At 40.0% G+C, this 22,124-nt stretch overlaps 3 protein-coding genes and 1 long non-coding RNA gene across 6 annotated transcripts in view; 2 read left to right on the top strand and 2 right to left on the bottom strand.

The window, feature by feature from the left end:
- Positions 1-10,588, top strand: part of LOC110981687 (alpha-2-macroglobulin-like) — a 57,555-nt gene extending 46,967 nt beyond the window's left edge. For all 3 annotated transcript variants that reach the window (XM_087136947.1, XM_087136946.1, XM_087136948.1), the window contains 5 exons: positions 24-149; positions 5,889-6,014; positions 6,653-6,718; positions 8,111-8,248; positions 8,952-10,588. In XM_087136947.1, coding sequence (XP_086993073.1) covers positions 24-149; positions 5,889-6,014; positions 6,653-6,718; positions 8,111-8,248; positions 8,952-9,112 — 617 coding nt within the window. In that variant the 3' untranslated portion in view covers positions 9,113-10,588. The remainder of the gene's footprint in view (positions 1-23; positions 150-5,888; positions 6,015-6,652; positions 6,719-8,110; positions 8,249-8,951) is intronic.
- LOC147799066 (uncharacterized) lies at positions 2,405-4,744 on the bottom strand. Its single transcript, XR_015425255.1, has 2 exons — positions 3,974-4,744; positions 2,405-3,415 (listed from the first exon to the last, which is right to left on the bottom strand). It is a non-coding gene; the product is annotated as an uncharacterized LOC147799066 (long non-coding RNA).
- A 2-nt stretch (positions 10,589-10,590) lies between the features above and the next one.
- Positions 10,591-15,161, bottom strand: LOC147799065 (U6 snRNA-associated Sm-like protein LSm6). The gene is made up of 4 exons (XM_087136950.1): positions 15,006-15,161; positions 12,662-12,798; positions 12,180-12,293; positions 10,591-11,907 (listed from the first exon to the last, which is right to left on the bottom strand). Exons 2-4 carry the CDS (start codon positions 12,750-12,752, stop codon positions 11,873-11,875), a joined length of 240 nt encoding a protein of 79 aa, XP_086993076.1. The 5' UTR covers positions 12,753-12,798; positions 15,006-15,161; the 3' UTR covers positions 10,591-11,872.
- Positions 15,162-15,475: 314 nt separating this feature from the next.
- On the top strand, positions 15,476-22,060 carry LOC110981713 (cyclin-dependent kinases regulatory subunit-like). The gene is made up of 3 exons (XM_022239529.2): positions 15,476-15,628; positions 18,181-18,308; positions 19,446-22,060. The coding sequence occupies exons 1-3, from the start codon at positions 15,570-15,572 to the stop codon at positions 19,514-19,516; spliced, it is 258 nt and encodes an 85-aa protein (XP_022095221.1). The 5' UTR covers positions 15,476-15,569; the 3' UTR covers positions 19,517-22,060.
- Positions 22,061-22,124: the final 64 nt, after the last annotated feature.

The raw sequence follows: 22,124 nt of genomic DNA, 5'->3' as shown, positions 1-22,124 counted from the left end.
AAATGTTTGTTCCAATGGTGCAGTCCAGTATTGTACGTTGAACCCGGGTGTTTGTGGCAGCGGAGTTTGTGTAGATGATAGGAGTCGGCCGTCATCCTACCGATGCGACTGTGACCTTGGTTATGAGGAGCAGAACGGAACATGTGTAGGTAAGCCAGAAGTTAAACTGCCTTCGAACTTCTAATTGACTTAATATTTTTCAGATGACACGGGGGAATTCCCAGAAATTTTGACCATCAATCAGTACACCTTTAGGTAGTGATCTAGTGCCCAGGCTGATTAGTTTGCATGGAGCTACTTACAAGACCTTGGGACCAGTGTTATTTTCGAGTCGATCACAAGTCCAGTTATAAGTCCCTTCACAAGGCCAGTCATTAGTAACAGGGTGAACAGTGACTAAAGAATGCTTTTGTCACTGCTCCTTTGAATAGCAAGTAAATTGGCTTAAGACTGAATGACTTGAGATGGACTTGTGCTGGACTCACAGGGACATGTGATGGACTTGAATACAACACTTCTTGAGACTACATACAGCTGATTAAATCGGCCCAAAATATCTTTGACAGTAAACAAATAATGAATGTTTATGAGGGCGATGGTAAGAATAATACGGCCGTTTCACAATAGTGTGCCACCAAGAGTTTGCAATGCGTTGGCCAATCACATTGCGCGAAAGTTGTCGACCCCATGCACGTTTAGAAAGGGTCGACAAATTTCGAGCGTTGTGATTGGCCAACGCGTTGTAAACTCTTGGAGGCGCCCTATTGTGAAGTGGCTGTGTTGCATGAGTGACTCCACAAAGCGGAGTGGAATAGACCATTTCATCTGTCACCGAATGCAGTTAGGGGAGAATTCCTCTTTGAAGCGGCGGTAACTCGAGGTTGACCCTGAGGTAATTCGGGGTTTTTCACGGTACCGCCTGGGCTTCTCTATAATAAGCTCATTATCTCTGGGTCAGTGCACACCAAGCACTGTGGTCATCACAACCTGGCTGCTTCATCTAGCTGCAAACGCGTGCAGAGTGTCAAACCCTGAGTTACCGCGAGGTTCAACCTCGAACTACCGCCGGTTAAAAAAGGAATTCTCCCCTTATTCTTACCATCGGACGAATGCGAAACATTCATTATTTGTTTTGTACAACACCTGTATAAATGCTTGCCATCTGATTTTCTGAGTACAGCTGGATTAATTAATTGAATCAAACTGAGAGTTGTCCAGTTGTGAATCTGTTAATTTTTTGACATGATATACCGAGCTGGTTTAATTGTCCGGCAGCATTTGATCTGTTTCCTGATGTTGGCAGCATCAGCAGTACTTACAGACTGAAGTTTTTATAATTATTTTATAGAATTGTGAACAGTGGAGTATGATCACTCGTCATTTTGTCGTAAAGAAACTTGCACCACTAGAATCTGCAGTGCAATCGATCCAGAAGTGTTCGTTATTTGTTTCTAATGCACAGTTGTTAAAATTTTTTGTACTCTGCGTACCCGTGTGCTTGCATTGTGCAGGTGCTGTGTGTTGATACGAATAATTCAATGCCATGTGATCGACAATTCACCAATCAGATGATGGGGATTTATGGAGGAGGCATATAAAATCAGATAATGAGCCCTTAGTTCTGGCCACTTTTATCTCCCAGAATTGCCATTTAACCCTACCCCTACCTCTCTTTGGTACTCCAAAATCCTTTGGGTGGTTTTGGAGGATTGAGGAGAATGGTGTTTTTAAAGTTGGAGGATTTTGAGGGATTGAGGGAGAATGGTGTTAGGAGGATTGGATGATTTTGGAGGATTGAGGAGAATGGGGTTGAAGTGATACAGGATTTTGGGGATTGTTTTTGTTAAATTCAGCGGGGGTACTATTTAATTCCTTGTTCATGAAAGTTGCCCTCCATTGTTTCCCAGTGGGCACGAGACGTCGTTATGACGTCTTAAAGACGTCTAATATTGACGTCTTATTAATGTCTTTTTTGAGTCGTATATGCAAAGCCAAAAGACGTCAGCATCCTGACCAGTAAACGACGTCAGTGATCTGACTAGAAAAAGACGTCAGCGTTATGACGAGTAAAAGACGTCAACATCGCGACTAGTAAAAGACGTCAACATTGAGACTAATAAAAGACGTCAACATTGCGACTAATAAAAGACGTCAACATTGCGACTGATAAAAGACGTCAACATTGCGACTAATAAAAGACGTCAACATTGCGACTAATAAAAGACGTCAGCTATTGAGCAGTAAAAGACGTCAGCATTAAGACGTCTTTTATCCATCAAATATCAAGGAAAAAAGACATCTGCATTGGACGATTCAATTTTTTTTTACTCTTTTATGATAAAAAGAAGTTCACATGCCTTAACACGCTGCCTGGCTATAAAATAAATTTTGACTAAAGCGACTGTTTACAACTAAACATAATTTTTTATTTAACTCTCATTCTTCACATTATAATAACCTCTTAGCACACTTTGCTGAAAATGATGGTCTACACAAATATTATGTACCAATAATATTTCTGGTAAATTCAATGGCTTTGGACGGACCATTACAATTACACCCAGCACGATCAACGTGACGATGAAACAAGGTACACGTGTGTTTACACTTCCTGGATAAAAGCAGTTAAAAGGTTTTACTTTTACGGACAAGGCAAGAATGAGAAACATTAATCATACAGTACATGTACATGTAGTACAAGCCATGTAACTGAATATTTGGCAAAACATTTCCAACAAGGCAAGACTTAGTAAAATACGTTTTAGATGTACATGTAATGGCATTTATGAGAGCGAGAAAAACAGACATCAGTTGATGAAAAGATGTAGGCTTGTACTAATAAGACAATTCAAATCGAGTTGGCTTAGAATTAAAAAAAATGGAAATATTGAACACCTTTTGGAGAAAATTTTGTCTCATGCAGTGGTTTGTCAAATTTTTAGAAAACAGACTATCCTGGAACAGGATGATCTAGTCAGTTACAATTTAAATTACTGTACGTGTTTTAATGCCGCAAAAGATTTTACCCATGCCCCCCCCCAAAAAAAAAACCGATCAGACGTGTAATTTTGTTATTACCGTACTTTAAACAGCCTTCATTGCTTCAACCTGAGGAAATAAACCCGAGGAAACAATGAACATATTTTACTTGAACAACAAAAGGTTTAAAGTTTTCAAATAAGACCCAATACAAAAATAGGCTTTATGCTCATAAATTAAATATCACTGAAATATATGAAACAGCCAGGAAACAGGCCATCTGATGCACTAGACTGGTCGCACAGTTATCCGGTGGGCATGCCTGCTGAATTACTCAGGGCTCTTGGTTTGTCTCTGGTAGGAATACTAAGCTTGAGGTACTTCGCTATTCGTTGTCTTACTGCAGACACTGTTGTGCAGTGTGATGCAACACTTTCTGCAAATGTTAGACAAATAAGACAATTCATTTTTGTTAAAACTATAAAGACTTTGGTGGCAGCAAATAAACCGGTCCTCTACCACTGTTTACACCACGTCTGAGCTTAAGTGCGCATGTTCATTGTGATTGAGAATGAAAAAGAATTTTTCTGCCACCAACTGTCTCTAACATGTCTACATCGAGTGGCCAATATTGTACATTGCATCACATACATGTACTGCCGTTACATTTTCACAATTTAGTCTCACCAATACAACGGTATAACGTTTAATCTTAAAAGGGTAAATTAGATTTATTGACGCTGATAGTATTTGCCATATTTGATGACGCTGAAGTATGGGCACTATGGCTAGCCCAGATGCTCCTTACTGCACTACGACTGCGAGTCTACGTACGACTACGAATAAACACTGTCTGTAGTCCACCCATGGAGGTAGGAAACAACCGTGGCCAACCTGGTTGGCTGTTGAGGATTAAAATTATTGCGTTTAAGCCTGACCTCTGCTTCACCAACAATGCCCATACGTAACAGAACTACATTTTATAAGCACTTACCTTTTAAGGAAGGGCCTAACCTGTCTTGCTCTTCTTTAATCGGACAAGCTGCTTGCAGCGATACAAGAACATGTACATGTACTCGAGCTCTCTTAATTCAAAGCACGGACTAAATTATGAAGTAGTCTGGTTCCCTGACCTGAAGATCTTTATTCCATTAGAAATACGTGTAGACGCCAAAGTCAATAGACCTAACCGTAGTTCTGGAAGCCCGTTTTGACTTTTGGACATGACCTCAGTCTTTGCCATCGCTGGTTCCAGTCGGCATGCTCAGAGTCTCCTCGGAAGGCTGGAACCAGCTAAGACTAAGCCAGAGCCACTATAGTAACGCGGTGCACACGCTTGAAGCCAGTCGTTGCTTGCGAGCATGCAGGCAATGAAAGAAAATAGCCTCATCCATTCTAAATGTAGGGGTATTTTAATGTCATGTTATTTTAAATCAGGCGAGGGGGTTGAGGGTCAGTTCCACTGCAAATAATCATAAATCACAAGCATGTGTACTAAACCACACTCGCAGTTCCTCTTGTGTTAAAATTTTCCTGTAAATGGACATTCGCACTACTGCTATTTCACACATCCCTCTTGACGAATAGATGAGAACAATCAAACAGAACAGTCATCTGCGGCCACAGGCGGGATTTCGCAATACACTGTATGCCATTGTTCTGGAGGGACTTGACCTTCCGCGGTGAAACCGAGTGGGAACCGGCAAAATCCGAGACAAACTAAAAGTCACCATGCAAAATCTTCATAAGGTTATCTTAATCTTTTTTCTTTTTCTGCTGTATGTTGACGATTTGATAACGACCGCGGTGAAATCGAGTGAGAACCGGCAAAATCCGAGACAAACTAAAAGTCACCGTGCAAAATCTTCATAAGGTTATCTAAATCTTTTTCTGCTGTATGTTGACGATTTAATAACGACTGTAAAATGACGTCGTGTGTTTCATGTATTGCTTGTTGAAGAAAACAATTCAAATAGAGAAAAAAGACGTCGTTAAGACGTCTTTTTCTCCTTTCACTGTATGTGTAGTACCGATGATTTGATAACGACTGCAAAACGACGTCTTAAAGACGTCATGTTTTTTTGTGGTCATGGTTGCTGAAGCAATGTTTCTAGCCGAGGATAAAAGACGTCTTTAAGACGTCGTTTTTTTGTCACGACCACTTTACGACACACGACCACATAACGACCGCAAAAAGACGTCTTTCACGCGTCGTGTGCCCACTGGGTTATTGCTGGTCACAAGTTGTAGAATCCCCTTACTTCACTGCATTGCTTTTGTTTTATTTTGCTTTGTTTATTACTCCATAGAGTTTGTACGCTAAAGGATTTTGGAGAAATGAGGAAGATGCACAGCAAATGGGGCCGGGGGGGTTAGGGTGAAGTTAAATTGTAACTATATACCCTCATTCGAACAAGTGTTACTAGGAGGAGGGGGTCATTAGAGTCGCTCCCCTTTCCCACTGTTCCAAAAAATTACATTTGTTACTCTGTAAAAAATTTGTGTAGCTGACAAAGGGGTTAACCCTTTACAGTGCCACATCTTGTGAGATGGCGTCTGGTCTACCTTGGACAGTGCCTGTGATGATTGCCCTCTCTTGAGACTGTATCAACAGTTTCACTAGTTGTGTGCAGTGGCCACAGCCAGTGGTGGCAAGCTTTGTGATCACTGTTGTATGGATCGAACCACTTCCGTGACAGCACAGTGCTTTCTGCTGTTTGAGTGGGCTAGTTAGGAGTGTCCCTCGAAATGCCACCGCATTGGTCTATTGGTCTAATGACTGATTTAACCTGTTTAGTACAGTTTCCCACCCAGACGTAGTGGCACTCTATTTGTTGCAGAAGTGGGATGTCTCTGTCCGAGAGAGGACAAGTTGATGGAATTCTTTTGCTTATATGTGAAACTTACAGATGTGGATGAGTGTACCTACGCAGAAAGCTGCCCAGGTCCCGGCGAGGTGTGCGTCAACTTCCCCAGCACCTACGAGTGCAACTGCAGGGATGGATATCAGTATGATAGTGAAGGCAACTGCATCTGTAAGAAATTTGATTGGCTGGTAGTTTTTTCTGTTAATTAGTTGACATGTCGGTGATACAGGTAACTAGTTGACATGTTGGTGTTATGTAGCCTTATTTGCTGGTTCAGCTGCATTGCACATGGTGTTGGGACAGATTTACTTGGTGAAAGTGTTGCTCATAGGAGATGGCCTGTATGCACTTGAACTTATTCACCACAGTCAAATCACAAATCAACTGCCCACAGGTCACAATGAATTCCAATGAAATGTGACAAAAGCATTCCTTTCAATACTTTGGTGTGTTCATTGACCAGTTACTTAACCTTGAATGTTAGGGAGCGTTACATAATTGTTGAAGGCGGTATTTACTGCGGTACTGCTGTTTTTTTTTTAACTGCACCGCACTAGTTAACCGAAAGGGCTTAATGCTGGTACCGCAAAAATACAGCGGTACCGCAGTAACTACCGCCTTTTGTAATTAGGAAACGTTCCTTTACTGTGATCCAACATGAGATCAATTTGATTGCAGGGTCACTGATAGTTATCTCGGGTTCAAATTTTGTGTGGATTTCATTAGTTTGGAACAAATACCAGAGTTGGTGAGAGCTCCATACATTGAATTTGAATCCCCCAGTTCTGCATTTCTTGTTTCTCCAGCTTGTCCCGTCTGCAGTGATAGCCTCCCGAGTGGATTCGAACAAAAATTCTGTGCTGCAAATTACGGTGAGTTAAGTGGTGCTAATTAGTTCCTGAAAATTTGTGACGGGTGATTTTTGGGAAAAAAAAAACTCACTTAAAATGATGCATGTTTTTTCTCTCTTTTGGAAGAAGACTCAAAAATTTATTTGTATTGGAGGCCAACACACAGGTTTTAAAATAACTAGTGCATTGCTTAACGGTCGGGTCATATATTGTTTTTATTTTCAAGGAAATGCTGATTGGTTGGCAAAATTATCAAGAAAGATACAATTAAGTCACCTGTGAAAGTTTCAGCTCCATACAGTTCCTACTTCTTGAGTAAACAGTAAACTGTCGTGGTATTTTCCACAAAAACATCAAGTCCATTCACGATTAGCAAGACAAACAAGAAATGTGGCTGTAATCGTAATAGCACCATCTGGGTCATAACGGTTGCCAACTGCATGCTGGCCATGATTCCGAATTGGTTTTCACAAGCGCCCGACTTCAGTCAGTGTGTAATCCGGCAAGCTTGCCACAGAGCTTTTTATATAACAAAGTTATTATAATGAGTCTGCAGTGGGTAGAAGCTCACAGGAACAGCTCTATGGTTGATGTCTGAATACGTCATAGAGTTATGTAACTCTATGGAGTACACAGGCAGTACACATTAAATCAAACACGAAATAACTATAGGTGCTTAGAAAGACAACGTATCGACTGGCAACAGTGTACCAGAAACATTTATGGGGCTAGATTTACGGGAAAAGCGAGTATTTAAATTGTTTTTACAGTTTCAAGTTGGTATAGTTTGGAAGAAATATAACTCCAGGGGTGTAAAATATCTGCTATTAGTATTAAGTGGATCTCCGTTGTTTTCTTGCACATGCGGGACTGACCAGTCGGGAGAGCTGTGTATTTTGCAGGCTAAGTATGTACATGTACAAAAATGTACAGTACAATCTCTACTGACATGTACTGTACATCCTGCAACATGGTGTATGCCTACACATCGGCGCAGAGCTGTGTAAACAGCATCCTTGGACCATCAGGTTATTTTGTGCTGTGACTGGCTGGCAATGAAATATAAATATTCATATATGTCAGACTTGTTGAAGGAGTTGTAGACTTGTTGCAGCCGTTTCTGCATGAGCAGAAGTACAAGCTCCACTGTACTTCTGCTCACGTGTGAACCTGTGTGTTGTGCATGGCCTTTGGTAGCAAATTCTGCTCCGTGGGTATGTCCTGGGGCGTTGAAATGAAGAGGTTACAGTAAGAAATGTACTGTTCATATGATTCTAGCAAAACAGTATCTGTGGCATTTGGCTGTAAAATGTCAACAAAAGTGGAATTCTTGTTCAAAAAAAGTACGGCGAATGACCTTCACGTCCATCTGTTAAAGAAGGTCAATTATACGATTATTTTCCCCCAATACAGTCTATGGGGCCAAGAAGAGAGGCGACGGTATGCTCCGTATCCTGATTGAGCTCAGACAAAGGGAGAACAGGGTAACGGAGACCCGCTACATTAGCCCCATCATCAATCCACAGTGTGTTTGTGATGAATTCACATACGGTAAGGCAAACTATGTGGGGTCCCTTCATGCACAGTACAAGATTTTCTTGTACAAGAAATGTGCTGATGACCACTCTTATGTTGCTTGCTATTTCTGTGGCCAGCAAACAGTTTGCAGAAATGTAATCCCTGAATGGTTAGCAGACTTTACCTCAATATGTCTTTGCTCCAGTGTACTTTTTATAAAGTGTTGTATTATCATTGAACATACACATGTAGTTGTAGTGTTTAGTTCGTGTTTTGATAGCTGTTGCAAGATTTTTTTACACTTCATGAACTGTTCTTTTTGCATTTGGACTGATGGTCAGCTAAAGAGTCACCTAGCCACTAATAGGAAAAATATCACCGTGGCATAGAAAAAAACATTCCCGATGATGAAATGATTCGTACTGTTTTCATGGACTGGAATTGTGACATCAAAATGCCTCAATGAGTCCATGAAGGAAATAGACTCCGACTTGAAGAGGGTATTAACTTAATTGAATTTTATTTAAAAAAATAAATAAATAACCAACCTGATTTCAACAGGGTGGCTTGCACACCGGTAGCAACTGTCCAGTTGCTTGTCCAGTCTTGAAAAAAAGCAAATGGGATCTACATATGCTTATTGTGACCGTCTGGCTCCCAGACCATCTAAACATCTCATCTCACCCAATCATTAAAAGCACCCATTGTGGCATCAATATTTTACTCTTATAAATAGGAGATCGCATCTTGATAGTAACAACAATGGAAAAGGTGGAGATTGAGCGTTTGCGACGCAGGACGATAGAGACTGTAGATCTGGGCGGAGCTTACATCGTTCCTCTGAAGGGGAGCACGAAGGACCAGCTAAACGATGCCCGCTCCGCTGGCTGCCCGTAAAAAAGCATGAATCAGACCCAAACTTGAAGACCTGTCAAGTAAATATGCATGTCTTTTTAGAGTGTATGAACTTTGTTAAGTGATGTAGTTACAGAGTCTCTAGATTAAGCATTTTTTCCCCCATTTCTGTCACGCGTGCATATTCCTGTCCTTTGTTGTAACAGAACATGAGAGCTGCAACATTCTTTTTGGTAATACACCTTGGATTTTAAAAATGCCATCAATCCAGTTGCACTTCCAAAGTGTGCAACATGAAATGGTAGTAATCATGTGATAGCATCTTTTGAGTTTTGCGGAAAAGCTGTTAAGGTTGCTGTTATTAATGTAACATGTGCAGCTCTTTGGTGTAAGGACCATTAGAACACATCACAGTGTAGCAGTGACCTTTTTCAGTAGACATAAAAAAACATAAGGGTTGTTTCCTTGAACTGAGTCTACGCTCTTGTTGATGCCCTATGAAACTTGCCAGCGTTGAGTAGCACGAGTAAAATCAAGCTGAGTTCAGAAGGGAACTTGGGTTCCACAAAGTTTAGCAAAAGAAGCAAAGAAAGATGGGCCCCTTTGGTGTAGAAATACACAACTCGTCAGATTTCAAGTTCACAGAAGATCGATGTTAAAACCAGTTTTTTCAAACTGTTTGTAGCCATTTTTTGCATTCAACCATTTTGATCAAGTTTGAAGGGGACTTCAGTTGTTGGGCACATTGAAACTGCCATGACACCGACATGAAATATTTTGGAGTCTCATTGACAAGCTTGCAAGCAGCCTCTAAGCCTCAATATATGCAAAACCTTGCCATGTAACTTGATCTTGAGACCCTTACTTGACCAAAAATCGTGCTCAGCGTCCAAGAAATGTAAGCTTGGAACAATTGCAAGTACATGTCTTGAGCATTGACTGAATTAACAGTGAGACAGGATGACATATTAACGGTGCTAAATCTTTGATCAAGGGTGCTATTTTTATCACAGATATGTATATGCATGCCTGTGCCACAGTTTTCCACTTGTTTTATGATATAGACTTTTTAGTGTAAACCAACTGGTATATTTGTAGTATTTTTAAACATTACATTATTGCAGCTGTTATGACTTAATCAACCAACCTGCAGCTTGAATCATGTACGTGTATAACCGGATATTTTTAAAGGAAATTTCTCAGACAATGTGTCGAGGAATAACACTGCAGAAACTCTTAAGCTTTTTTTCCTCAGTGGAAGGACTGTACCTCATTTTAATGTAACATGGAGGCGCTTTTACAGTTTGCTATAATGTTAATGCATGTGATACTTCCCTTCTTTAATTAACATAGCAATTGTGAACATGTGCCAATTTGTGTCTTAGATCTAGTTCTGATACGTGTTTGTAACTGTTATGTGACAAGTGGAAAAATTTATTCATTGAGTTTTTCCATCAGTGTTTTGGACATTCAGGTAAAACAGCTAGAAACAAATAAAGTGACTAATTCCAACCTTGACCTCGTACCTCATTTTACGTTTTTATTAAACAAATGTTTACCCAAAAGATCTCTCGAAACTAAGAAATGACAAATGCAATGGATTGGGTACAAAGTACAAAGGTCTCATGAAAGGTGCAATTTCCTATCAATCATATTCATGTGTATTTGTAACAAAACCTTGACACTGTAACCACTGTGAACAATTTAGGATTTTTAAGGTCATCATATTCTGATTTGCCAAGTGTGGTTATTTGAAAAGGGGGGGGGATGTTTCCCAACCCATAGTAGTGTCTGCGCACAGAAGAGTTTCAGTCATTATGAAAGCACTCAAATCTCCATTGTTGGGGGGGCCGGACATGTGAGGGAATTAGATGATTGAGGCATTTTAACAATTCCTGATAGACTGGCTCTTGAGCCTGCCTTGTTGCAGTCGCTCAAATTTTAGGGACAAATGCGCTAGCATGGCTCTCTGACAGGCATATTGATCTGCACTGTTCAGGTCAGGGTTGCAAGTGCATAAATAAAAAAATCTCAAAGACTTTTATCTTCAATCATTGCCCCTTGAGAAGTCATCTGAAACCCATCAATTTTCTTTTTCCCTCAAATATAGAAAGGATACTTACACTTTGATCTTTGAATCCTTGAAACAGGCAATTTCAATATTTTAAGAAATAAACGTTGATGCAAACATTGTGCACTTCTAATGGTCAACAAGGTCTCATGTCCACAAACATGTCCAGCCCTGCGAGTACATGGACATGTGTAGTCAACAATATTCCTGCAAGGGCAATAACTACATGTACATGTAGGGGACCTTTCACAACAAAAGCTTCCATATTTTGGAGGAAACTAGGTTACTTTGAGAAACAATTACAATGGCTGCACAGTGCAGCTCATGCGAAGCCATTTCTTTACAGTGTTCTCAAGCACATCAAGATGATTCTGCTTGCACCTGGTTTGGGGTTTGTGAGGGGGAAATTAACGTGGCATTTCTGAATACTATTCACGTGAATGCTAGATTGTACAAGTTTATATTGTGATGTTTGTCCTTGTAAGCACTCGTCTGCATGTATAGGCACTTGGATGACATCTATTGGTTGAATTCAGTTCAAATTCTCAGCTGTAGCCCATGAAGTGAAATGCAGTTTGTTTGAAGAAAACTTCTCCCTTCACGACTCCTGTGTTAACTCACTAGGTAGTGGTCTGGTATGCCACGATCCACACAAAGTACAATATGCAATACCAGTGTTAGTTGTCTAACCAAGGTGCTTGGAAAAACGTCATCTTGCTCCACACCATACTTCAGTATGTTCTCTTTTGCGTGCTGATGTATAAAACTGCATAACAAATAAGACAATGATGCGTTAAATTTTTTTTTTTCTGTTTTTGAATATTTTTGTTAAGTGAAGCTATATTCTAGTTCCCAATCCCACCACTGGAATGGAATGCATGGATGGAACAAGTCTCAACCAATCCATCCTTGAAAAAAGTCTTTACAAATGTAATGCATTGTAAAGTGGTAATTTAGAGCACAGTGACTTCACTTCCAACAGCCAATGGTCCATCCCGGTCTTTTTTGTCCTGGAGTTCAACAATTTTTGTGGCCTACCATTGTTTCCCCTGATGAATGCATCCCCATATTTGTTTTTCAGTTGACCGTTGACGTACTCCTCCGTTTGTTCCAAGGCTATATTCATGTAACCGTCCAGACAGGCAAGCACACCTAAAAAAAGAAATTGGACCCTGCATCAAAATGCCAAAGACGTAAAGTTTGACGAAGTTTTGTAGATGATCCTTTTCATCAGTTGAATAACTATTGATGTGGATGGGCCTGACCCAAGTACAGACGGGACAATAGACACAGGTTGGATATTAACACAAACATACATGTACTTCATGAAAATGATCATCAGCCTCAATATTTCCAGATCATTCAAAAATCATAAGGGTTTTTAGACGATTTGCAGGATTGGGGAAGGTAGTGCACTGTACCTATTTCATAAAAAAAGGCTAAGACGTAGTCCTTGAAAGTCAAGTACAATGAATAAGCAACAATGCCATGGTAGTCTGGATTATTAAACAGACTGGTACCTCTGTAGTCGACCCCAGAATTGAGTTTGACAACAACTGGTCGACCAATGATCTGCTTCAGGAAATCACTGGGTGTCTGTTTGCGGCTCATTGCTCTGAAGTCCCTTTTCTAGGGATAAGGGTGCTCGGAATGAATCCTATGAGGAAAAGGAGTCACAGAAGCAAGATTTACAAATTATAAATAAGTACATGCACAATGTATGCTTTTATTCCCTCAGATTGTCGGTATTTAATTAAGGAATGCGCGTGGATCAGTCATTGCCATATGCTGCTCTCAACCTTACAAGCAACATCCTAAACTTGGTGGCAGGACAGTGGTTGATTTGGTTTTGTTCTCCATGCAAGACATCGCTGTAATCCAATGGTACACACATATTTCTCCCCATTGCAGATGATCCACCATCCAATTACGAAAATATCAGTTTGTTAACAACACACAGAGCAACAACAAACTAACAAAGAAATTAATGGCCTACAGTTGTCATAAACTGCAGCCATTTGAGCGTGGCTTGTCTTCACATGTACATGTACACATGTGAACCTCATGACTCCGGGATGCATCAGTGCTCATGGTTTCAACCTGTTTTTTTTCTTCGTGCAAAGGACAAACGTATTTAAGCCACCTTATACACAGAACTTTTTGTCTGAATCGAGCAGTGTCTATGGGTACACATCTGCCAAAGAGTCCATGCAAAGTTTGGTGGCTGTTACCACAACGAAACTGTACTCTGAACATCATGCTGCTCAGGAAAGAGTTGTCGGTGCACGTGTGCCAACACAGCGTGCTTTCTGTGAATGGTCCACTAGGCCGGCGCACCGTGACGTCATCAACAGGACATTAACCTATAGTTTAAATCATCAAAAGCCTATGGAAGGTACTTGGACCCTACTATCACCCGAAAATGCCCAATTTTAAAAAAAGGTGATGTGCAAGGTCCCAGTTACTCGGACTAATAAGTCATTAGGCCCTACTGGGCAGAGTGGAAATCTGGGAGTTTTGCAAAATGGCGGGTAGCAACCAATTAAAACAACTGCAAAGAACTGTTTTCATTGGTTACAACCCGCCATTGTGCAAGAGTCCGCCCCGACCGCGTCCGTGTATGGAACTTTTCCCCATTTCATTCTACATGTGGCAAATCCCCCCATGTCGTGAGCTAAATATTAATGAATAATTCTTGGTATTTCCCGCTGCATCAGCAGCCTCAGGCTTTACCGCTTAGGCCAGAATGTAGTGTAGCCTATTGCAGTAGACTGGCCCCCGGTCTGGGGCTACCTATTGCCATGCCACATGTTTCCTTCCTCAACTTAGTTTTGCTTATTGTTCAGGGTCAATACTGGAATGCCAGTGAGATTTTGTGATGGAAACGAGACATTTGATGGATTATTTTGTGAGCCAATGATCTTATGTAATCAAATATGCAGTAGCCTTTTTCGAGCAGTGAAAAATTGTTTATTACCTCTCTTCATGCAAAACAAAATCATGATATTCTTGCAATCGGGGTTTTCACAAGAATGTGAAACACATAAATATGAAGCCATTGTTGAACTAAAGGCCACTGTGATGGTCATTAGTTTGCAAAAGTTTTTTAAAGTCAGATTCACTAACTTAAAGATCAGGTTCGCTGTGATTTAATTCTGTCACAGCAATACATTGCTTAACCAAAAGCCTAGTTGATATTCAAATAGTGTAGAATTTAGTAGGGTTTAATGGTGTCGATAAAGATCAGTTAAAGATAGGTCAAGAAATGATACTCAAGTTCTTTTGACGCTGTTGCATGAAATGGCTCAATACATGTATTTCTTTTAAAAACTTCTGCACTTTTGGCTTTATCGTGTGTGTTATTACAAACGTCCATTGCAAATATATATGTGGGATGTATCTTCAGGAAAACCCCTATAAGAAATACATGTATATTCAACGGTTTATGTTGAACAAGAATCGAACACTTACACTGGCTCTTTTGATCAAAATTCGAAGCCATATTGCAGGAGGCAGGACCGGATTATGGCTACCCCTGTTATTCGCCACCCCATTCAACCCCATGTACATGTATTAAGTAAATTGATACACCGGCAGTGCTGGGTGAACATACATCATGTAATGATGTAGTAATGTGTGACTGTGGTGTATACTCATGGCATGATAATTGCATTGCACTTTGCACAGCACAGACAAGTGACAAGCTGTAAAAAATTAAGAAAGCTAATATATTAAGTACGCTATAACAAACAAGCAGAAATGTTCCAAAAGTAAAGGCTTCCATTTATAGTAAACAAATGCACGAATTCTGCTTCATGAAATAATCAAATGCTGAGTAAAAATGCAAGCAAACAATATCGATACCTCTTCCTCGGCCTTCGCAAGCTTCGTCTTTTACCAAGGATTGAGGGCGCTATATAATGTAGCGTGCTTAAGGTTCGCTTGCGGGATTCCAAACGGCGGTTCGTCTAGGAGGGCTTCAGCCGTATTAACTCAAGAAAGTCATACGATTACGACTGGTAAGAGAAACAGCGGGTCATCACAGCCCTGTTTTCTGTTACTGAAATATAAACTGTTGCTTGAGTTTGAGGAATTTTCACCGAGCTTCATTTTTATAAGTTAGTAATCTATTTTCTATAGCCTTTAAAATTAAGTCCAAATTTTCCAAATGGCCCAAAATTTACATGTTACATTAACAGAGGGCGCTGTTTTGTCAACCTTCCTTTTAAGTCACATGCTAAATTTTGGCCAATGGGGATAAGTCTTCATCTTTTCTTCCCTGGACCGGACCAATCAAAAGAGGCGTGAGAAGCGGCTGGTTCAAATGGTGAAGTTGCAATTTAATTTCGGCATCACATATTGCAGAACGACGTCGACTAAGCGGAGCTCTGGTGGGATCAGAATTTCAAGGAATTTATCACGCTCAGAATGGCACATAAAGAGATATACTATTCAGATAAATATTTTGATGATACGTATGAGTATAGGTGAGTATCTATTAGGTATAAACAGATTAATTTAGGCCCATTATCGGTTTGGACAGTTAGGCCCCTACTGACATGATGACCGAGTTATGCATGTTGCAGTCGAGTCATGGCGGTTGGATCTTGTGACGTATTGTGGATGGACACATGGTATGGTGGATCACAGGTTTGGAAACTTTGGAATGTTCTTTGGTCATGCCAGTCATGCATGTCGTGTGGGTCCTCTCGTTTCCCGTTTCCCTCAGCCATACATCATTAGTACATCAAGCCCACGCCAGAGTCTAAACTTATTTTCAAAGTGTTTTCTGTCATGTCTGTACAAGTAAGGGAGGTAGATTTTTTAATTAGTTTTCAGTTTTATTTTTGACTGTATCTTGATTTGAAGAGGATGTCGTAATAAATATTTTAATATAAATATAGATTCCATCATCGGACTCTGCAAAGCATAGAAAAATAGATTTGAAGTGGGGATGTTTTGAGATGTTTTTTCATGGTTGTACAATACACATGTAAATATGCAGAGGCCAGAGCAAACTGTGATTATTTTGAAAAAATAAGTTAGTGTGGATTTCAACTGAAAAGGTCTGTCCTTGCTCTATGCTTCTTCTGTAAAATCTTTGTTCTTATTTGTGCCTTAGGCTATTTCAATGAATCAAATTGCTAGCTTAACTTCAAATTTAAATTTCAAAATTTTGAAATTGGAAATTAAATAGGCCTAGACATGCTAGGCACTGATAGAGGAGCTACAGCGTGCAAAAAAGATGGATTTTATAAAACACAGTTTCCTACTTAAGGAAATGAGTTTCCAAATAGGGTCCAAAGTACTTTTAATATACTTTTACTTCCATTCATGCCATTAATTCATTTCACTCGAAATGGCTTGCACCCCTAGTCAAAATCCTCCGAAGTCACCTCTAAAACTGCCCTTAAAATGTCTAATGCGTCTGTCTATGGATTAAGTGAAAATCCTAGATTCCAATATTACGATAATATGGTTTACTCATGAAATGGGTCAACTTGTACCTGGGTTAACTCATACCCCAAAATATGCACCCAAATTAACTTGTAATTGCATCCAGGTCAACTCGTACCCAGGTTGGCTCGTAGAATCCTACCCGAGTCGACTCGTATTCACCAGGCCCAGTCAGCAGTGAATATGCGGATCATAATATGGGTTTTGATGCTCTCATTTATTGAATGCAAACGTACATGTATATACCAGTCTAGTCAGATTTTGTTGAAAAATCCCGACTGTGTTCAAGAAGTAGGACATAAATGGCATCAGACTACATTGCCCCCTGAACACATGTTCCAGAGATCGGACGTTAATTCCCTCTCCAGTCAACGCCCTTGTCCACTTTTCATATCTAAGTGTGTTTTTGTGTATGGCTTGTTTAATAAAAAAATCAGTGAATCCACTTTGATTGAACGTGTATGTTTGAGGTTACCTGCTTTTGGGGAGAAGGGGTGGGCGCATTGCTTGAATTGCAAACGAACTTGGTACCACCTCTAGTGAGAGTTTTTAAATAAATGTACGCCTACTGTGTTTATGATACCTTTACAGAAATCAAATAAACTCTGATTCAGAATGAATGCTTCAGTTGGTTCACCTTTTGTCCGGGAAGAGGGGATGTTGATTAGTTAAAAACATGATAGATCGCAATAATTTACTGTGAAAAAAGTCTCAAAATAATTTTGCCATGTTCAATATGCTGCTTCATGAAGCATAGAGATAGATCTGCCTGCTGTTTATTTAATGATTAATTTTAAAAAGAGAGATTTTTCCTTGTTCTTTTTATTTTTGGACCAATCACAGTGACCTGGGTTGGGAAATTTCCGTTATTTGGTCCCTGCACAACAAAAGACAGATAGACTTGTAATCATGAATAAAATACAACTAATCGCCCGGCTCGAGGACCAAAACACTTGCAAGTTTCACCATTCCTAATGATAAGGAAAACAGGAAAAAGGGGAAGAAAAGTTATCGTAATCCGTTTGGGGTAAAAAAGGAAGAAAATGATCATAATACGTTTGGGTCACAAATGTGTGTTTTCATCGAAGGTACGAGTTGACTGGGGTACAAGTTGACTGGGGTACGAGTTGACCAGGGTACGGGTTGACCGGGGACGAGTTGACCGGGGTACGAGTTGACCGGGGTATGAGTTAACTTAGGTATGAGCTGACCCAAAATCGTTTACTCACATGGGAAAGAGAAATTTCCCCTTCAAATCAGAAACGCTCTTGTTGATGAGCTCGAAGATGCCATCTTTCCTCAAATAGCAATTTGAACTAAATGTTGATGTCCTGTTGATGACGTCATGGCGCACCGGCCTAGCGGACCATTCACAGAAAGCATGCTGTGTTGGCACACGCGCACCGACGACTCTTTCCTGAGCAGCATAATGTTCAGTGTACAGTTTCGATATGGTCACAGCCACCAAACTTGCTTTGATAAAGTGGAAATTGGAAAGGCTATCAAGCATACTTGTAACTGGAGTTCTTTTTCCACACATATAAATCATGTAAGTCTCAAGTTCTGTTCTTTTCCCCATCAGGCATGTGATGCTGCCCAAGCAGATTGCTAAGTTGGTCCACAAGGGCCACCTGATGACTGAAGCGGAATGGCGGAGCCTTGGAGTGCAGCAGAGCCAAGGATGGGTTCACTACATGGCCCACGAACCAGGTAAAAGATTTCATCGAAGTAACAGCTGTACTGATGATTTCTCTTTCCATGCAAGCAACAGAGTCAGGCTCTTTGGAGACACTTGGTGGCAGCAAACATCCTAGACCAGTCCAGTATTGGTTGCATTAGTTTGAGCATGCAGTGTATGCGCATTTAGTCAAAAGGGATACAAATATCAGAGGACTGGTCACGTACTGTACATTTACAGTATGTTTGCTGCCACAGCGCATCTCAAAAGTCTCTCTCATAGTAGTATGCACCTGTAGATCAAATAGCTGTGACGCATTGTTGTAATGTTTCCTTCTTAGAGAATTCATCCCAAAAATAGTTCCCCCAAAGTACATGTACATGTACACTTGTGAAACCTCTTACATGTACTTTGCAGGTAACCTTGCCATAACCCTAACCGCCAAGCATATTGTTTGGCTTACAGTACTCAGTTCTACAAAATACTAAGTAGTAGCCTGAGCCTGAAGGACCTAGCTCTACAAATGACTACTTCTGGCTAGGTTACTTTCATTGTTACTCATACCTACCGCCATGCATTCATAGTGCCAGAGCACTGTATGGTACATGTACTGTACATTGTCTTTTCTATTGTATTTTATGGCTTCAGAGAACAATAAGGTCATGTCCTCTAACAAGCGACAGCGCTCAGTGCTACATTTTTATACTGCAAGTAGTAATTTGTGGCATTATGTAGGGTAAGGGTTAATTAACAGGAAGATGTCAGGAACCTTGCAGATTCAGGAATGAAAACAGTGAACAATGGATTGGGACCTGAATATTTCTTTGTTCCGAGCAGAATGTTGTTTTAACAGTGCTCTTGATATTAAGGAGTTTCGACAGTAATGTTTTCAGTTCTTTGTGCTTGTTTATTACTTCTGTCTCAGTCTTCTTTTTTTTTTTTGCTGGTATTCGTGTACTTCCTGAACCCTTTAAATTCCAGCAGTGCTGCACAGTGGCACATAATTGGGACATAAAAACTAAAGTGAGAAGAACTTGGCAAACCTGGACCTTGGTGAATCCGTCAGTTAGGACTAGAATACTGTACTTGATATTTTGCATGTAGTTCATGTATTTCTTCATTCGCTCTACTAAAACCTCCTTTCCCTGCCTCTGCTCTCTTTGCTCCAGAGCCACACATTCTCCTCTTCAGAAGACCACACAACAAACCCCTCTCAGAAGTACAGAATATGATTCAATGATGAACAGGATAGCCAAGCCCCCTTTCCCCTACCTTTCTACGGGCCCCTCCCGCAATTCCATGATGCCCTTACTTGGTTCAGTTCCACCTGGTTTACACTTGTAAAATGTAAATGTTAAAGCAATCTTGTACATATTAATGACCTTATTTCTACACTGTCCAGTTCGGATGGTACATGTACATGTAGTCTAGCGTAGTTAGTCAGAGTTGAACCATAGAACTTTTCTCAAATCACAGAAATTATTTATTCCATTTATGACAAATATGTGCTACCCTTGATTAGATCAGGATCATTTATCATATCTAGCTTTTGATATTGTTTACCATGTTCAAATATTTAATGTAACATTTATACGGGAAGTGTGAACTTAAGTTGGGGAAAGAGAAGCACCAAGACAAGGTCAAACACTACCCAGAATGAGTGTCATGGTAACATGTGAGTTTCATTTTCAATTTTACGCACATAGCAAAGCAAGCATGGCCCTATATTCTTTACCTTGACTCCCAGAATCCCAGAGGAATAACAGCCCTGACCGATCCCATAATGAGCCAGATCGATATTCCACGAGCACATGGCCACAATAAAGTACCGGTATATGGTATGCCCAGTAAGTGAAGCTCTATGTGGACATGCATGCTTGCTTGGTTTCAGAACCAAGCAAGTCATGTTGAAATACCCAACTGGCTCATTGTGTAGTGATCAAGGACCCTTTGTTCTCCTTACTGTGAGTTCAACTTCGAGTGCCCAGAAGGGGTTACATGTACCAGTGTCCATGGTCTAACGAAGACTTGAAATCCAAGACAGAGGAGAGGGCACAGCACATACATGTATACATGTAGGTGTCCATCTTCTGTACATGAGTACAGTGAAATTCCATAAATTCCCAAAGATGAACTGTGTCTTTGCCACAGGCCCAGTTAGTGGATTTCTTTACTTCATAGTTAAGCATGTATAGTCATTTCAATCTGGAGAGATGATTGGATTTGGTTGCACAGAATTGTTACATGTACTGTACATGTACGTGTACTGTACTGGTTTTTTGTATCACATATATTTCATTCAGTTTCGTATACATGCACTCTGTAACTTTGCTACAGTGCCAGATTTTATATAAAAATGGATCATTCAAATTCTAATAAAGTATGTGACAGGAAAGGTATTTCATATATGTCATCCTTGAGTAAATGCTTAGTTTTTGTAAATCATTTGATTAAATCCTGGAAATGTCAGCAGAAACAGCAGGGAGTAACACATGAAAGAAATGCTTATCAAGTACAGGTACCGGTACATGTACATGTATGACATTGTGCACGAGTCCTCCATTTTAAGCAACTTGTCCTATACAGTGTACCAGGTACAGTACATGCACTTTTATCTGTACCTCAATGGTTGAAAACCTCATCAGATACCCCTCCTGTGCAAAGACACATTCTTGACACAGTTGTCCTATCAGTCAAAACCAGTCGAATTTCCCACATGTGTCTCTGTACTGGGGGAATCAAGTGGCAAGGATTTTTGCCTCTTTTTTTTGTGACGGTTACAGCAAAGGAGGTGTATACATGTATACTGTACATGGTACTTACATGTACATGTACATTGCACATACATGTACATGTATCCATCCAGTAAATGTCGGTATCTTATCACCAATATTCAAATGTAGCAAATTTCCTTCTGATTTTCTTTGCTTGGCTTGAAAGAAATTTTTTCATAAACTGAATTTCAAAGCTATTACAGGTATGCAGCGATATGTATTTACATGTACCTGTACTTTCAGAGAAAACAAGTTTTTGACTGGATTGACATCAGAAAGTACAAATCTTCTCCTTCAACTCTTAAATTCATTGTATGGCTGCACACTAACAAGTGATAATTTGTGTCGGCATATTTGACAGTACAAAGCCAAAAGGAACTAAATTGCACAGTGTATGCATTTGGTCCATTATTCATTGGTAAGGATTGCTTCACTAGTGTGCAGTAACAACTCAATATTTTTGCAGCATCCTAACATCTCCAATGCACTGCAGAACTGGAGCACAGACGTAGTACTTGGCCATTTCATTTTTGTTCAATTGGAAGGAAATGATACTCTTAGTATAGTGACAGAAAATGCTGCAAACAACTGTTTCCTCATTTTTTTTAGTCTCCTGTTCATTGTAACATCTGTTCAACATTTGTCCTTTTGGTACATGTACAATATGTGTGCCAATTTGATATTGTAATATAAGCACCAGCCTTATTTGAACAGTATTGTTCATTTTCAAGAACTGTGCTATATGTACATTGCAAATGTTTTTGTGTCTTAATAAGCTAAAGGTGTTGTATTTGTTCAAAGACTTATACCCAAGTCTTGTGCGAAATGCTGTGATCGGGAGATCTTAGTGTGCCTCAGGGTTACATGTATTAAGGTTCAACGTAACAGAGCAGTGATATGCCATCAAAGTGAATGGTTTTTCCATTGCTAACATTTTGTACATCTTCATTTGTAAATGGAAGAAATGTTTTGTGATTAAATAAATTGCGTAAACCTAGTCGTTACATGTATCTGCTTTGAACTGCTGTTTTTCTTCTTTCAATTTCTGCCGTTTCTTTTGTTGTCATTTCTAAT

The sequence above is a fragment of the Acanthaster planci genome, linkage group LG05 (assembly GCF_054643075.1).
Source record: "Acanthaster planci isolate LZ-2023a linkage group LG05, COTS_SCS, whole genome shotgun sequence".
Classification (NCBI taxonomy): domain Eukaryota; kingdom Metazoa; phylum Echinodermata; class Asteroidea; order Valvatida; family Acanthasteridae; genus Acanthaster; species Acanthaster planci.
The sequence above is the reverse complement of the archived record's forward strand: the minus strand, read 5'-3'. Positions and strand labels throughout refer to the sequence as shown.

Bases quoted from the DNA above. Each gene is read 5' to 3' on its own strand.
- LOC147799065 (XM_087136950.1), bottom strand. From the start codon at position 12,752: ATGAGCCGCAAACAGACACCCAGTGATTTCCTGAAGCAGATCATTGGT. The intron at 12,294-12,661 runs GTACCAGTCTGT...TTCTTTTTTTAG, and splicing joins TTCTGGGGTCGACTACAGAG to GTGTGCTTGCCTGTCTGGAC. The intron at 11,908-12,179 runs GTAGGCCACAAA...TTTGTTATGCAG, and splicing joins ATTCATCAGGGGAAACAATG to TTTTATACATCAGCACGCAA.
- LOC110981713 (XM_022239529.2), top strand. From the start codon at position 15,570: ATGGCACATAAAGAGATATACTATTCAGATAAATATTTTGATGATACG. The intron at 15,629-18,180 runs GTGAGTATCTAT...TTTCCCCATCAG, and splicing joins GATGATACGTATGAGTATAG to GCATGTGATGCTGCCCAAGC. The intron at 18,309-19,445 runs GTAAAAGATTTC...TCTTTGCTCCAG, and splicing joins CTACATGGCCCACGAACCAG to AGCCACACATTCTCCTCTTC.